The sequence below is a fragment of the Takifugu rubripes genome, chromosome 8, assembly GCF_901000725.2.
Source record: "Takifugu rubripes chromosome 8, fTakRub1.2, whole genome shotgun sequence".
Taxonomy (NCBI): Eukaryota; Metazoa; Chordata; class Actinopteri; order Tetraodontiformes; family Tetraodontidae; genus Takifugu; species Takifugu rubripes.
In genome coordinates this window covers 8,281,099-8,295,788 of record NC_042292.1, presented here as the reverse complement: position 1 = coordinate 8,295,788, position 14,690 = coordinate 8,281,099, and the positions used below count along the sequence as shown (strand labels likewise).

The following is a 14,690-nucleotide window of genomic DNA, read 5'->3' as shown; positions in this document are numbered from 1 at the left end:
AACAGCTTTGCTTAAAAAACAAAAACAAAAAGAAGGACGACAAATACGACAAGGTGACGAGTGAGAGCTCTTACTTTTTAGCTAATCTCCTACAGGAGCCACACAACATTAAACAGGATGTGATGTCACGGAATTCCATTTATTTATTTTTTCTAGTTAATCATGACTAATAATGTTTACTTTTGATATTAAAATATATACAAAATATTTTCGTCTTCATTTATAAAATCAAAATAGTCAAGCAAATTCGCTACAGACATTAAGGAAGGACAACAAAGGAGCAACCTAAAAAGTACAGGACGATTACAACAGATTGACACAGTAAAAGGACAAGCCAGCGATCCTCGAATCATGCCAGAGTGCCACTGCATGGTTTCCAAACTGAAGGTAGAGGTCTATTGTAGAGGATCAAAAACGTTCACACGTGAAAAACATGAAATTTTAAAAATAAAAACTTTAAAAATCGAGTTGCAACGCCTGCGGTGCAGTACATCCATTTGGAACATAGATGGCGCTATTTCACTACTTTGGCCGCTCCTGTCTGTTCGCCTTCGGATCTGAGTCGTCAACAGATTGAATATCACCAACGGTGCCAGATTTGAATTCAGTAACAGATTAGACTTTTCTTCTTATTTAATTTTCTCCCAACTTGTGTCCAATTTCTGTTTTCAGTATTGATGAAGAATGTAGAGAAGTACTGCAGAAACTAAATGCACAGACAAAACATCCCTTTTTTTCTTGGGGAAGGCTGCTTTTCGTCTTCCTGCAGAGGTCAGAGGTCGGTTTCTGACCACAGCTGTTGAAGCTCCATTTGCTTTGGAATTTTTAACTAACAAATTTCTGCAGATTAGATGTCGTGGCAGCGCAGCCTGGATTCACTCTGAGTGTCCCCAGCTGATGAATTTGACTGGGAAAGCTCAGCTTGTTTGCATGTTTCTGGTCACCGGTTCCACTGTAGCTGCTGGTGTCGCTTTAAATCAATTAAACCTTGTCGCGCCTAAAATCAAATACTGCCTATCAGTGTGAATTACTGTTAATATCAGGTACCTATGAAAGCTTCACCTCAAAGGTCATGTGACAGACAGCAGTAAAATTCTGGAAATTTCTAATAAAATTTTGAAAAGTTGTAATTAAATTCTGTCAAATACAATTAAACATATATATAAAAAACATCAGTGCACCTGTTTTTGACTAATAAGTCAATTAAGTTCAGAAGTAAAAGGGTTTAAATAGAAAATAACTTGAATTTATATCATACTACAAAACGTAGTACTTAATTACAAGGACTCCGTTAAATGCTACAATTGAAAACACCCAAGTTCACGTCATTTAACAAGACTCCTGACGCACGCACACACACACGCACACAGCTGGATGATTTCAAGGTTTGAATGTCATAAACTTTATTGGGGTTGTTTTGCGAGCTCCGTGTGGTGACTCGAGGATCTGCTTTCACCTGCTCATCGTGTGTGATGTGATCTTATCGTGCTGCGAGACCAGAGTGCCCATCTGATTTTGATTTTTTTAACAGTAGATTGTAACTCTCTTAGAGAGTGTGTTACATTGTACTGAATAAGGGTAAATGTCCCTAAAAAAGACTGTAATGACTCATCCAGATTAAGAAAAATCAGGTCTGATAAAGACAATTGTTGACTTAATAAAACAAATGTTCATCATTTAGAGTCAGAATATTCACTCTTTGCAAAATGGGTTTAGGGAGGACAATAGCTCTGTTCTAATCAGTCTGTTTTTGCGGTTTGATTTTTTAAAATGTGTGCCTTATGACCTTTCTCACCGGTACCTAAAGTGAATAAAACTTTTGTGTTGTATAACTCCAAATATAAGTGAGTATAGATAATTACAATGACTTTTATCTGCAGTATTTTGAGGGATAAATGCATCAATCTTGTGCTGGATCTCGTGAAATTGCGACTTTTACGCAGGGGGTTTTCTGACACCCCCCCCCCCCCCCCCCCCGACCCAGGGTTACACACTGACCCCGCCCACTTTATTTCGGCTTTCCCCCCCCCTCCTCCGTTTATAAAGGAGTTTTCGTTACGCGGCGACTTCCGAGTCGAACGCCAGAATGGAAACGTTCCTCGGTGCGCTCTCTGGCACACCTCCCTCTCCTCCCCTTCCTCCAACTCCTCCTCATCATCATCATTCTTTCCTTCTTAATTGCGCATCGGCACTCAGGCAGCAGCAGAGCGGGAGCCACGAGCGGGCGCGTGTGATGTCCTGATCGTGGATGGGCTCGAAGTTTCAGTGTCAGGCTGGACTTAAGTTGTGAAAGATGTTAAAGTGGGATTTGGACGCGCTTCTTCTTGCTTTGTGGAATTGGAGGCAGAATTCAAGCTGGACTGATGCTGATTCATGACATCATGACGCGCTTTCCTCTCCGCGCAGAGGTGATGCTTTCCGTGTGAAGCTGCTCCAAACTCCAAAAAAAGAGGCTCCTTTCCAGCGGAAGAGAGAGGACCGGTCCCATTCCTGACAGACTGCTGAGAGTGACCAAAGACATCCATTTAACGATGTAATAAAACAGATTTCTTGAGTGACTGGAATAAAAAAATACACTGAGTGAGCGCGTCCGACCTGAGCAGACCGCCGTTACGCATGGAGACGGCTCGGAACTGAGAGGATCTTTGTTTTTATTGTTTTCTATTCTCTTTAGTTAAATAAGTCTGACAAAAGAGGGGAAAAGCTCATTCCTCCTTCTTAGACATCAGAAAATGAGTAGCTGTCTTCTTCAACTGGCACTCTGCGTGGCTTGCGTACTCTCCATCCGCTGCACCTCTGCACCCCCGACGGAGGCGCACACGACATCCCGGGACACCTGCCCGTCCTGCGGGATCGCGCAGCCGCAGGACCCCGAGTCGGGTCAGCTGAACACGAACTTCCTGGAGGCAGTGAAGCGACACATCCTGAGCAGGCTGCAGATGCGGGAGAGACCCAATATCACGCACCCGGTGTCCAGGGCGGCCATGGTGACGGCGCTGCGGAAGCTCCACGCCGGGAAACTGCGGGCGGACGGCAGGATGGAAATCCCCAACCTGGACGGGCACCCAATGGGCAACGAGGTGCTGGAGGAGAGCTCGGAGATCATCAGCTTTGCAGAGAAAGGTGCGTGAAGGATGCGTGACATTTTAGATTCCAGAGAAAGAATTCCACTTCTCATTATCGAGAAAACTCGACATGTATTTAAGGAGTTTTTACAACATTTCATCATAAATGTCAAGGCCATTTTGTAAAAAGAAAAAGGAAAACTCATGTTTCATTAAACTTAGAAACTTGATATTTTTCACTCGTGATTGAAGAATACATCTAGATAAAGCTAATCAAGCGTCAGGCTTAGGCAAACACACCCTCCCCTCAGAGACTCTCCCTCATGAAGACACGAAAGGAAAAATGTGGTCTGAACTGTTGCAGCTCAGATACACACCTGCTCGTGTGCGTCTTTGTGTGCCAGCCGGATGAGAAACAAGGAACACACTGATGTTTATCAGATGTTTGATGGCAGATTCTACAGAACCCACCCTGACCCATTCCTGTCGTTAATGACCTTTGACCTCTACGAGTCGCCTGCCGTAGGTTAGCGGGCAACTTTAGGAGTTACCCTTAATCCTAATCTGGATCTCCACATATATTAAGCGAGGCCAACAGAGGTGCTTGTTTCAACCTTTTACGCTGCATTCAGGGTCATAGGAAAGTTTCGACTCTGCGACCATAGACCCAGAACCTTGCACGAGGCTCCGAGTAAAAGTTCCTGGTGCTCTGAAAACAAGCAGGGCTGGGAGTGATCAACCGCACCACCTGCTTCGCCCACGTGGAAACATCTGCTCCGCACATCAACAAACGCTGGTTTCCCTGCAAGGTTCTCCCGAGGTGTTCCTCGGCCGGTGGCTCTTCGAGATTTTCCTCAAACCCACCTCCGGTGTACTGAAGGATCAGAGCTGATCGCCCTTGTGCGTGTGTGCGCGTGACACGTTCAAGCGGTCCTCTCGGTTTCATGTCAGAGCTTTTTCGTCGGCTTTCCTGCGGCCTGAATGCAGATGGACGGAGTCCCACGAGGACTCCCAGCGTGTGTAAGTGTGTGTAGGCTTCGTATGAAAATAACAGTGTGACTCGAGCGCACGGCGGAGGTTTGTTACATCACAGCCACGTTTTATGTGTCACACTTCACCGCGTAGTTGCAGGAAATTTGTGAGCAACATCTTGGAGGAATCAATAGTTCCGTTGGTGCTCACGTGGGCTCGGGCTGCGCTCGTGAGCACGACGCACCTCCACAGATGGAAGAGTTCCCGACATCTGCAGGTGAGATCACCTCAGCTTAGCGCGGACCCTCTTCCTGAGCAGCTTGAATGATGAGAATGACAGATAAACTCCGCTGCTGCGGTTTCCTTTTTTATGGGACTCCATGTCGGGGTTTTCCTGCAGCTTTTCCTCGAATTTGCTTTGCGAGGTTTTTCAGGTGTTTTACTGCAGTTCAATTTTTGCGAAATGACTGGGGTCAACCGCCCCCCCCCCCCCCCCCCCCCCCCCCCAATGACTGAATGTCCTTAAATAGTGCAACCAGATTTCTTGCCTTTCTGGCCTTTATAACTTAAAGATGCATCTCAACTTTTTTTTTAACCTCAAGTCTGATCTGTAAATGATTAATCAGACAACAAATTCGAGCGCTGTGGTTTTTATCCAGCTCACGCTTTCAGACGCTGTAAGAATAATCCTAGATGAGGCGCTTTGAATTCTGGGAAATGTTGACCCACAGAAAATGAAACAAATTAGAACTATTTGCCCATTTCCCCCCTGTTTTATTCTGCTATATGTAGCAACGGCAGCTGGATCGTGCACAAACGAGCCGCTGTTGCGACAAGTTCGCCAGTTTTTCTTCCCTCATTTGTCACCGGAAAGAAAGAAAGCTGAAATATTCGTCTAATCTGATGTCAGGCTTTTCAATTCAACGCTCCGGGATCACCGTGATCCCAGCCCTCTGCTTCCTGGATCAAAGATTAGAGCTGATCTCATTCCGGAGCTGGTTTCCAGATCCCGGCAACTCAACTCAGGAGTCCGGAGTGCTGCTGCGAGGCAGACGCTCGTGGATGCCTCGGTTCATGTCGTCCCGTTCCAGAGGTCTCCTCTGACCCACAGTTGAGAATAAATCGAGTCCAGATTTTGCTGGAATGTGTCGGCAGGTGGACAACTCTGGAGCTCTGCACCTGTACGGCTCTTTCTTCTGTTCCACGTTGTTCTTGGCTTTGCTCTGGAGCGGCTGAGGGCGATGCTCTGCGCCGCAGGCCTGGAGCGCAGCCGCGTGCGCCCTGACATCCAGGCTGCTGAGTAATGACTCAGAGATTATCTCGCCTCCTGATGGATGGGCTAATGCTTGTGGAGGCTCGCAGAGCTCCGCCGTGCTGGCGTTGATGGGTGCTGCCTCTACATCTTGGAGTAATTCTTTATTTTACTTTGCAAGTCGCCAAAGGCCCTGATTGGCCTGCGGCCGGTTCAGAATGTTGGGTTTGTCTTTTCTCAGTAAAAATGCTTCTGCCGCTCAGGACTTGTTCTGTGCACTTGAGCGGCAAAATCTCAGGTTCATCTGCTGGACGCCGGGTCCTCTTCCCTGAGTGTCAGACCTAGTTTCTTTAGCTTAGCTTCTAAGGGTTCACAGCGTCCAGACCTGATGACTGGCGCTAATCTCTTCACCTGACAGCTGTCAGTCAGCTGCACCACGTCTTTGCCTTCAAATATAGAAACAGTAGGAGTGCGAGGCCCGGCCACACATGTGGGAGTTTGAAAAAAAACAAAACCCAAAACAATCCCATCCCGACCAGGACCGTTTCGGAAATATCTCCCACGGCAGAAACTGGGAAAGAGCATGTCAAGCCAGCAGGAGGCGCTATAACTCTCATACAGCAGCCAACAAGCTGTCAGCAGGGAAGAATATAATGTTAACCTCAAAGTGGGGTGGGGGTAGGGGTCTTAGGGTCAGAATAAACAGGACATTTTCACCTGCCCCACAGGTGCTGCTACATATGACGTCTGTCGCATTTACACCTGTAGCCAAGTTTGTGGAACGTGCTCGATGATGAAGAGTGTTCTTGTCCCGGCATCAACACTCAAAGCGATTCTTTTCATTTTCTCTCACTACACTAAAATATTTCTGACTCCAAACCGACTGCGGGCTCGGCGACAGGAGCTCAGGAGCAAAAGCTAAACACTTACAGTGAGCAGCACCTGTTTCTGTTCAACTTCTCGTGGTTTAGCTGTGGGAACGCTGAAAGGGTAACGGGAGGTGAAGTCTGCGTGCATTTATCCCTGACTTGCTTGGTTCTGAGGACACTGGAAGCAACTGAACGAGCTTCAGATGGTGACTCTTCCTGCTGAAGGCTTTGAAATCCTTCGCAGCGTTCCACTCCAAAAAAAATAAAGAAATCTGAGCATTAGCGGCGAGCTGCAGGAGCGTGCACGGCTTCTGAGAAACAGCTAATGTCATGTAAATGGTGTTTTCCATGGCTTTATTCTTCCAGTTTGTTGTTGCATCTCCAGCTCTGCCTGACCTCTCGTTGAGCCCTTGGGCCTCTTTGTGGGGACAGCGAGGCTCCACAAGATCTTATTTTCAGGCAGCATTCAGTGCAGAGCCTCTGAACCTTTGTCTCTGCTAAACTCTCCCCCTCCCTTGGCTGAAATTTGGGATGATTTGATGGCCCAACACCTTCCCATCGCAGTCCACAGAGTCTGTGCTGCCACCCTGGAACTCCAGGGCTAATGAGGAGCCTCTCACTTGTGCCAAAGTACGGTTCCAATTCTGTGTACTCGCTCCACCCATTTTATCAAGTACGCATCAGACATGACTTGTGTGGTCTTCGATAACCAGGTATCACGTGATACATGTCACCTGGGTCCTCCACATATGTAGTGAGGTGTTCAAGAGCCCTGCAGGCCTGCATCAGCACTGAGGAACAGCTCCGTCCATGTTCGGAGCCCAAGAGCACCAAAGCAAAAAACGTATGGAACAAAATCTAATCTTCTAATCTGTTTGTGTTCCCCAGATGAAATGGTGACATCCAAGTCCAGCCTGTTCTTCATGATCACGAATGAGGGGAACCAGAACCTGCTCGTGACGCAAGCCACCCTTTGGCTGTACTTCAAGGTGTCACAGGCCCCACCGGAGGTGCGACCGCGGCGGAAGGTGACGGTGAAAGTGTACTACCAGGAGCCCGGCCTTGGCAGCAAGTGGGACCTGGTGGAGAAGCGGGTGGAGCTGAAGCGCAGCAGCTGGCACACCTTCACGCTGACCAGCGCGGTCCGGCTGGTCTTTGAAAAGGGCGACCGGCGGCAGAACCTGGACGTGCGCTGCGAGGGCTGTGAGGCGCAGGGCGTTGTGCCCATTCTGCTCAACCAGAATGACGAGTCCCACCGGCCCTTCCTGGTGGTGCAGGCCCGGCAGGCCGACAGCAAACACCGCATACGCAAGAGGGGGCTGGAGTGCGACGGCAGCAGCAGCCTCTGCTGCCGCCAGCAGTTCTATATAGACTTCCGGCTCATTGGCTGGAATGACTGGATCATCGCCCCGTCGGGCTACTTAGGAAACTACTGCGAGGGGAACTGTCCAGCCTACATGCCGGGTGTCCCCAGCTCGGCTTCGTCCTTTCACACGGTCGTGGTGAACCAGTACCGTTTGCGCGGGATGGGCCCGGGCTCCATGAACTCCTGCTGCATCCCCACCAAGCTCAGCACCATGTCGATGCTGTACTTCGACGACGAGTACAACATTGTCAAGCGGGACGTTCCCAACATGATTGTGGACGAGTGCGGCTGTGCCTGAGTTTGATTTATTTAAAGAAGAACGGAGAAACTCGACTGTAAACAGTTCCACCATATTAAAACAACCACACACAAGAAAAGAGAATATAGCGGCAGAATATTTATAGACCATGGAGGAAACCTCATCCACACATATCTACACACAATCATATATGCCTGCACAGAACTGTACATATATTTATGTTTGTCAACCGTTGTTGATGTTTCATGATATTCCGCGTTGGAAGATCACTTCTGTCCGGAACCATTTGATATTCCTTAAAAGGGACACAAAGTGTTCCCTGCTGAGTCATTGATCGTCCACTTCAGAAGTCTTCTTCCAAGATCCGGTTTGTAATCTGGCCTTTCGGTGCAGCGTTATGTGACGTAATCCTCCGCTCGCTGTCACCTCCCAGCAGGTGCTACTTGTCAGTGAGTACCACAATTTTGGACTTCATCCCCTCACGAGTCGAAGATTCAAGCTGCCATTAAAGGAAATCTCTAGAGGAGGTGTAGGGAGCCTTACATGAGTCACAGAGAAGGCTGGTGTGATTCAGCCGTGCGTGTGTGTGTGTGTATGTGTGTGCGTGTATGTGTGTGTGTGTGCATTTGTGTGCGCAAACATGTGGGACAAGCACTGAAATTGTTAACACATCACAGCACTTCTGGCCAAGAATCGCGTTTGCGTCTCAGAATCGCTGCCGTCCACCAGTGACCGGACAGATCGGGGGAGGACGGAGACGCGCCACAATCACATTCACAGACTTTTCCAAAAAAGGTCCCGGCTCAACTGTCATCAGTAATCCTCCCTTGACCTTCACTACGAGCCCTGACAGCTGGAGAAATAATTCGATAATCATCGTAACTATTGTGTTCCCGAATATTTGGCAGCTCTGGGTCGTTTCTGTCATCGTGGTGGCTGGAAGGGAACGCTGTAGCGCGTTTCTGTTACTCAACAAGGGCAGAGGTCACCAAAATGTCTCGCAGCGTTCCGCAAAGCATTACGGCGAGAAATCGAGGGTTTGTGGTGAATTCACTGTCATGCTTAACGTCAAATTACGTCAAATTTTACCCTTAAAACACTGACAAAAAGCTTTGGAACAGACAAAACAGAAACTGGAAATTCCCACTGAACGGATCCACAGTCAGATGTCCCAGAAGGATCCTTTGATCTTTGCGTGTTGGACCGTCTTCGAGCACACCACATATCAAAAACAGCTGCGATCAAAGCGCGATGATTATATGGGAAATGTGTTTACTGCGAGGACATTTTCACCTCGGTTTAGGTTTTCTTCTGAAATTCTTCACAGATGTCTCAAAAATGCCACATCTTTGAAACGGCGCGGGGTCTCACAGACCGACACACACTCTCTGATAGCACTTGTAGATTGAAAATGCCTTTAACAAGCCCTGCGAGGTGCACCGGTGATCACAGTCCTTCAAAAAGAAATAAGTGCCGCATGAGCTATGCAATGTATAGTATTTTTCCCTGACAGCAGACAAGCTAAACCTAAGCTCCTTTGACAAACTATTACTGATACTTGAAATGTTAGCATGGCACCAGCAGCGGGTCGGGCTTTAGCGAAAAACTGCTGCGTGTTTGGAAATGTGCTCCTGGTAGATCAACGAGTCTTGTTGCACAACAGGAAGTAGGGGGAAGCATATCTATTCACGTCTCATGTTAGCATGTTAGCGGAAGAAACTGACGAGAGTCTCAAAAGACTCATTCATTCGGTGTTTGTTGTCAAAGATTTGCTTTATGTGTGGTGTGTGTAAAAAGTTCTAACTGGGGCTAAGTTTGACCCAAATGTGGTGCACAGAACAGGGAAGGGACGCATCCCGAGGGGGTTCCCATCAAGGCCCGTTCGACACCAAAACACACTTTGAGACACAGTTTGGATTCACTTTGACGCATCTTTTTCCGGGCGTATTATTTTTTCGAGCGTGTTCAGGCCTCGCCGCTACCAGGTACACATTTAAGACAGACACTTGCGTTCCCACTGACATCATCAACGCGCCGCCGTCGATGTTGCCTGCCTGTAAACTTTAGTTTGTTCTTCAAAGCGAATTGTTAGACTATTTGCACTGAGGAGCTGCGAGACAATTAACGAGTCAAATGAAATAAATAGAAACTGCCATTGAAAAAAAAAGGAAGCTATTTTTATAGGAAAAAAACCTAAACTCTGTTCAAATATATTAAACCAATTAAATCATGGAACCAAAGAGGCCAAGAGGTTTAGCCATTGAAAGTTGGCTCCGCCATCACGTTTCTGTTGTAAATGACTTTGTGACGTTCAAAAGAGGCCTAAACACTGTATCAGGGTATAATATCAGTCCATAAACAGCTTAATCTCTTTTCTACTTTGTACCTACAAATGGAATGTTTCATATTTTTTCATCAAATTACTTAAATATTCCTAGGGTTGTTTTTTTTCCCTTCTTTCTTCTTGTTAGCTCTTGTTGCTAAATCATTTAGAGTAAAGCACACGCCATCTGATCCCTGTACAGTTGATGTAACATATGAATATGCTTTGAAATATTTTGTTCTGTGTGATTGTTGAGAATAAATTTCTTATTACAAGTTGTTTGGATCTGTTGTCACATTACTGCCGATTCTTCTTGAAAAATTGAAAAGAAGGTTAAATAACAGCATGGAAGAAGTAACTTGAAAGACGGCGACGACGCGCCAGCTGTTGTCTGTCCCGACAGAAAAACCCGATGCTGCCGTCGGCGGTCGACTTGCTGTTTGTGTTTGTTAAAATCTTTCGACATTTGCAGGTTTTTAAGTGGGGAGGGCGGGGGGAGGGGGGAAATCCCAAATGATTGGTGTTAATTGCAGGAGGAGTTTCCATGCTTTTTGCACCCTAATGAAATATTTTCAGATTATGGAGTTGAGGCAATGGCAACATATACTAAATCAAAAGTACTCGTTGCCCTGAGACAGAATAGTAGCTAGCTCACTGCTAAATGCAAGGGAAGGTTGATCATAGATTAGCTGGTCTTTTTGGAGCTTGGTTTTGTGGTCTGGGTCTGTTTCTGTTAGAATATATTTACTGAACAACATGTGTCGCTAGTATGCCATTTCCCATCAGTCCACATTATTCCAGGAGCTCCACGTACATTAGCAAACGGAGACGGGGTTGGGAGAAAGAGCAGACCAGTCTCCAGAGGTCTCGATGTGCCCATTCACTCATACAAAGAGCCTAATTATATATCTCAGCTATATACATCTCAGCAGGACTTCCAGGGTCAAGTGTTTGACCTCTGTGATCACGCCCTTATGACTAGGAAGAGACTCTTTCGGCTATAACTAGCCCGGGCGTTGCTAATTAGCACAAAGAAAACTCACAATTGTACCATGAAAGTGTTGGAACCCCTTGGAGGTATTGTTAATGCTTCTGAGAGGTTGCCCCAAAGCTAACATTTTTAGTTAATGTGAGCTAAAATCCACAAATAATTTAAAAAAAAAAAAGAAAAGGTACCAACTCATTACAGCTACAGAAAATATGGCTGGAGCTCTTCAAAACTAGAAGCATCAACAAACTGTTCCCACCCTGCTTTGGGGTGTATCTGAAGTGGGAAGGTAGTCAGCCATAGGTTTGGTCTAAATAACTGGCTTGTGGTGATGTCAGGTGACACACAAGAGCCGTTGCATGATGTAGCTCAGCATTAGCTAACCCACCACAAAACACAGGAATGTTAATGAACAGCGCCCGGGGCTGAGCCGCGTGACACACTTTAAGTGAACATGGCTGTTGTGAAGCAGCAGAAGATCAGTGTTTTGACAGAGTGCGGTGAGCACTGACAGACACCTCCTGCAGGACCGAATGTGCTCTTTCCTGCTGACTACAGAGAACGAGAGGCAGGTCTAATTTGTTTCAGAGCTGGGAGTGGTCATGAATCATCCATCATCGTGTGTGACAAGGTGCAGTACCTGTTGCCTGGAGGGATGGTTTTGAAGGTTTTGAAATGGCAGTGAAACAGGAGCTGCCGTCGTCCCAGACTGTAATTCCCCTCGTCAAATTAGACCTTGGCTGAGCACACTGTGCACAGCGGGGAAAAAACAGCAATTGTCATACTTCACAGTGGCAAAAAAAGACACCCCAGCTAGCTAGCTTACCTAAAAAAGATGCAAAGCCAACAATTTCAACAGGTGAAAATGTTTCATTTCGATAGAAATGAAGGCAGTTTATAATATTTCGATAGCGCTGCGCATGTTAGCAACCGGTGGGGGCAGAGTGAGCTTTGACATGTGGGCGATTATGATTAATGGTTTAATTATTGTGTAAGCAATCTTCGCCAGGCCACAGTCTGCTTACAATCAGTCAAATATAGAGTGAGTTAACCCCAAATTCATCTCAACCTAGGGAGACTCTACCACATAACAGAAGCATACCACAAATTTAATAAGATGTAAAACCTATGTAACAGGATTAAACATAACAGATAAATAATAATAAATGATGGGAGATAAAACAAAAGTTTCTATCTCTATGAAGCAATCCTAGTTGAACAATTTTTAATTACTTTTAACAGGCTAAAAACAGGCAGTGAGGAAATGGAGATAAGTACTAAAGTGGTATAAAAGGTTCAAATGTCAGTGCATCAAAGGCGCGATCAGTTGTTTCTCCGCGGGGCTTGGGTCGAAAGTCATGTCCGATCAATCATTGGGCTCCATAAGTGACTTTACGCATTCACCTGCTAAACCTGCCGTCCACATTTTTCCACAAATAAGTGTTGACACACACGCAGCTTAAGTAGGAGTTAGAGGAATGTTTCAGAGATCAAGAGAGGTGATGAAGATGTTGCATCCCAGGAGTGGAGAGACCGTGTGCAGTGAAAAGAACAACTTTATGGGGAAAACGAAGGTGCAATTCATGCTAACTGCGCAGCCAAAACCTCTCAAAGATCCCATTTTAGAGTCAGCTGTGCTCACTTTATGTAAGTAAGAAAGCAGATGAGACGCGTTTATGTTTGTAGTTGCGGAGCTGTTCGAAAACCTCTCTTGGATTTGTTGACAATAGCAGGAAATGAAGCGGGAATGTTCTGTTGGGAAAAAATGCAAACAAACGGATCAATCTGTGATGTGTGGAACCTGTCCGACCCTGGCCTTCAGTGAAAAGCATGAAAGCAGGATTGAAGTGTGCGGATGACTGTCACGCTTTATCGGCCCATCATTTTTTCCACATTTCACCCACGGAGGAGGAGTTCTGCACGCTGTCTTGGTTCGGTGGAGTGTTTTTCTGTCTCTGGTAACGTGGGCGAGCCCGCATTTCCTGTAATTCATCAAATGCTCCACGACCAGCGCGCCCCAGTGCCTTCTCAACATCTCAAAAGTTGGGAGTTTTCTCAAACAACGGCCTTCGTGCCGAGGTGAGCGTGAGCCATCGGGGGACGCGTGCGGACGCCACGCAGAGTTTCCAGCTGAAGGAGAGGAGGAGAGCTCTAGCGGTGAGGGCTTTGGTGCGCTCTCCTGTATTTACACTTAAGAATGACAGGAATGTTCCGTCGCACTCTTCAAAGTATGCAAGGTACATCTGCAAGTTCTTCTCTGGCCAGAGGCCTCTTCACCTCCTGGATCCTGGATCTTCTTCTCCATTATGTCCTCTGGCACTTTCTGACCTTTTGAAACTGCACAAGTTCACCCAGAAAGGGCTTTTATTGAAGAGCGCATGGAAAGAGCAACAGCAGAACCTTAAAAACCCCCATATTGTTCCACTGGAGGAAGTCGGGCTCTCGTTTCCAATGAAACAAAGAAGAAAGTGCGAGATCTTGCACGAACGTGGCCTTGGGCTAAGTCGGCGCTGCTCTGCTGAGCAGATTGGTTCAGTCCAGTCTGGTCGGGCCCTTTTACGTTTATTTTTGTTTCCATTCCCAAAAAGTTGGAACATACCGGAATAACAGTATGTTCTGTCCAGGTACTAAAATAGTGGGTTGGGAACACAGCGGGTCAAGCCGGACACACCGGAATCTCGGGATTAGTCCAGTTCCGAGGTACTGACATAGAAAGGGCACCCAGGTTCTTTTCCCCATCTCAATTATTCCCGCAGGTGTCAGGCATCCCCCCCCCCTTTTCTAGCACGACCCTTTCTTGTTAAAGCCCAGTTAAACCCACCTGTCCCACAAACATTAGAAAAAACAGATCAAAGAATTTGTTCCGTACTGAACCTGGTGGAACTGGTACACTCAGTGGAAACATAGTTCAATAAAGTCAATAAAGTTTTTGGTTTGCGAACGCCACCGTACAAGAGCTGAAGAATGAAAAACACAAAAAAGTTGAATTCAAGTACAACCGGGAAATGAACCGTTGCCGTAGCGACTCGGCGGGGCCCGGTTCAGGTGTGAAAAGGCACTCCTTCAGAGATGAGCGACGTTCCTTCGGGGGTGGCGGGTGGATCACAGTCTGGCTCGTGGTTTCCTCACTGTTGTTGTTGTTCCGACGACTCTTGACTTACACCTCAGGCATGACTCTCGGGTCTTGGGGACGTCCCCACCCCAGAACACTTGTGGATATTAAGAAGTTGATGTTGATTGGACGTCTGAACATCTGAACATGAGCCGCAGAGGCGAAACCACAACAACAGCGCCGCCCTGATTAGTCAAGCCTGCCGAGGACTTTTCCAGCAGCAATTATTGCAGACAGATGAGAAAACACATCAGAAGATGTTTCACAGGACATAAAAAATAGAAATAAGAGGTTTGACTCTCTAATGCAACGAGCTGAATTTGACTTGTAGAATCGTATTTTGTATCCAGAGGGGATTGAACGATAACATCTCTGGCCAAGATTCTCTCTGATGGAAGAAATGCAGCTCCGTTTCCTCTGATCTGAAGAGGTTTTTCAGCTGTTTAGAGAATGTCTGGCAGCTTCTAGGGGACAGTTCTACCTG

General features: G+C 46.7%; 1 protein-coding gene across 1 annotated transcript; it reads left to right on the top strand.

The window, feature by feature from the left end:
• The first annotated feature begins 2,073 nt into the window (after positions 1-2,073).
• On the top strand, positions 2,074-10,383 carry LOC101077635 (inhibin beta B chain-like). Its single transcript, XM_003966636.3, has 2 exons — positions 2,074-3,123; positions 7,047-10,383. The coding sequence occupies exons 1-2, from the start codon at positions 2,733-2,735 to the stop codon at positions 7,820-7,822; spliced, it is 1,167 nt and encodes a 388-aa protein (XP_003966685.2). The 5' UTR covers positions 2,074-2,732; the 3' UTR covers positions 7,823-10,383.
• The last annotated feature ends 4,307 nt before the right edge of the window (positions 10,384-14,690 follow it).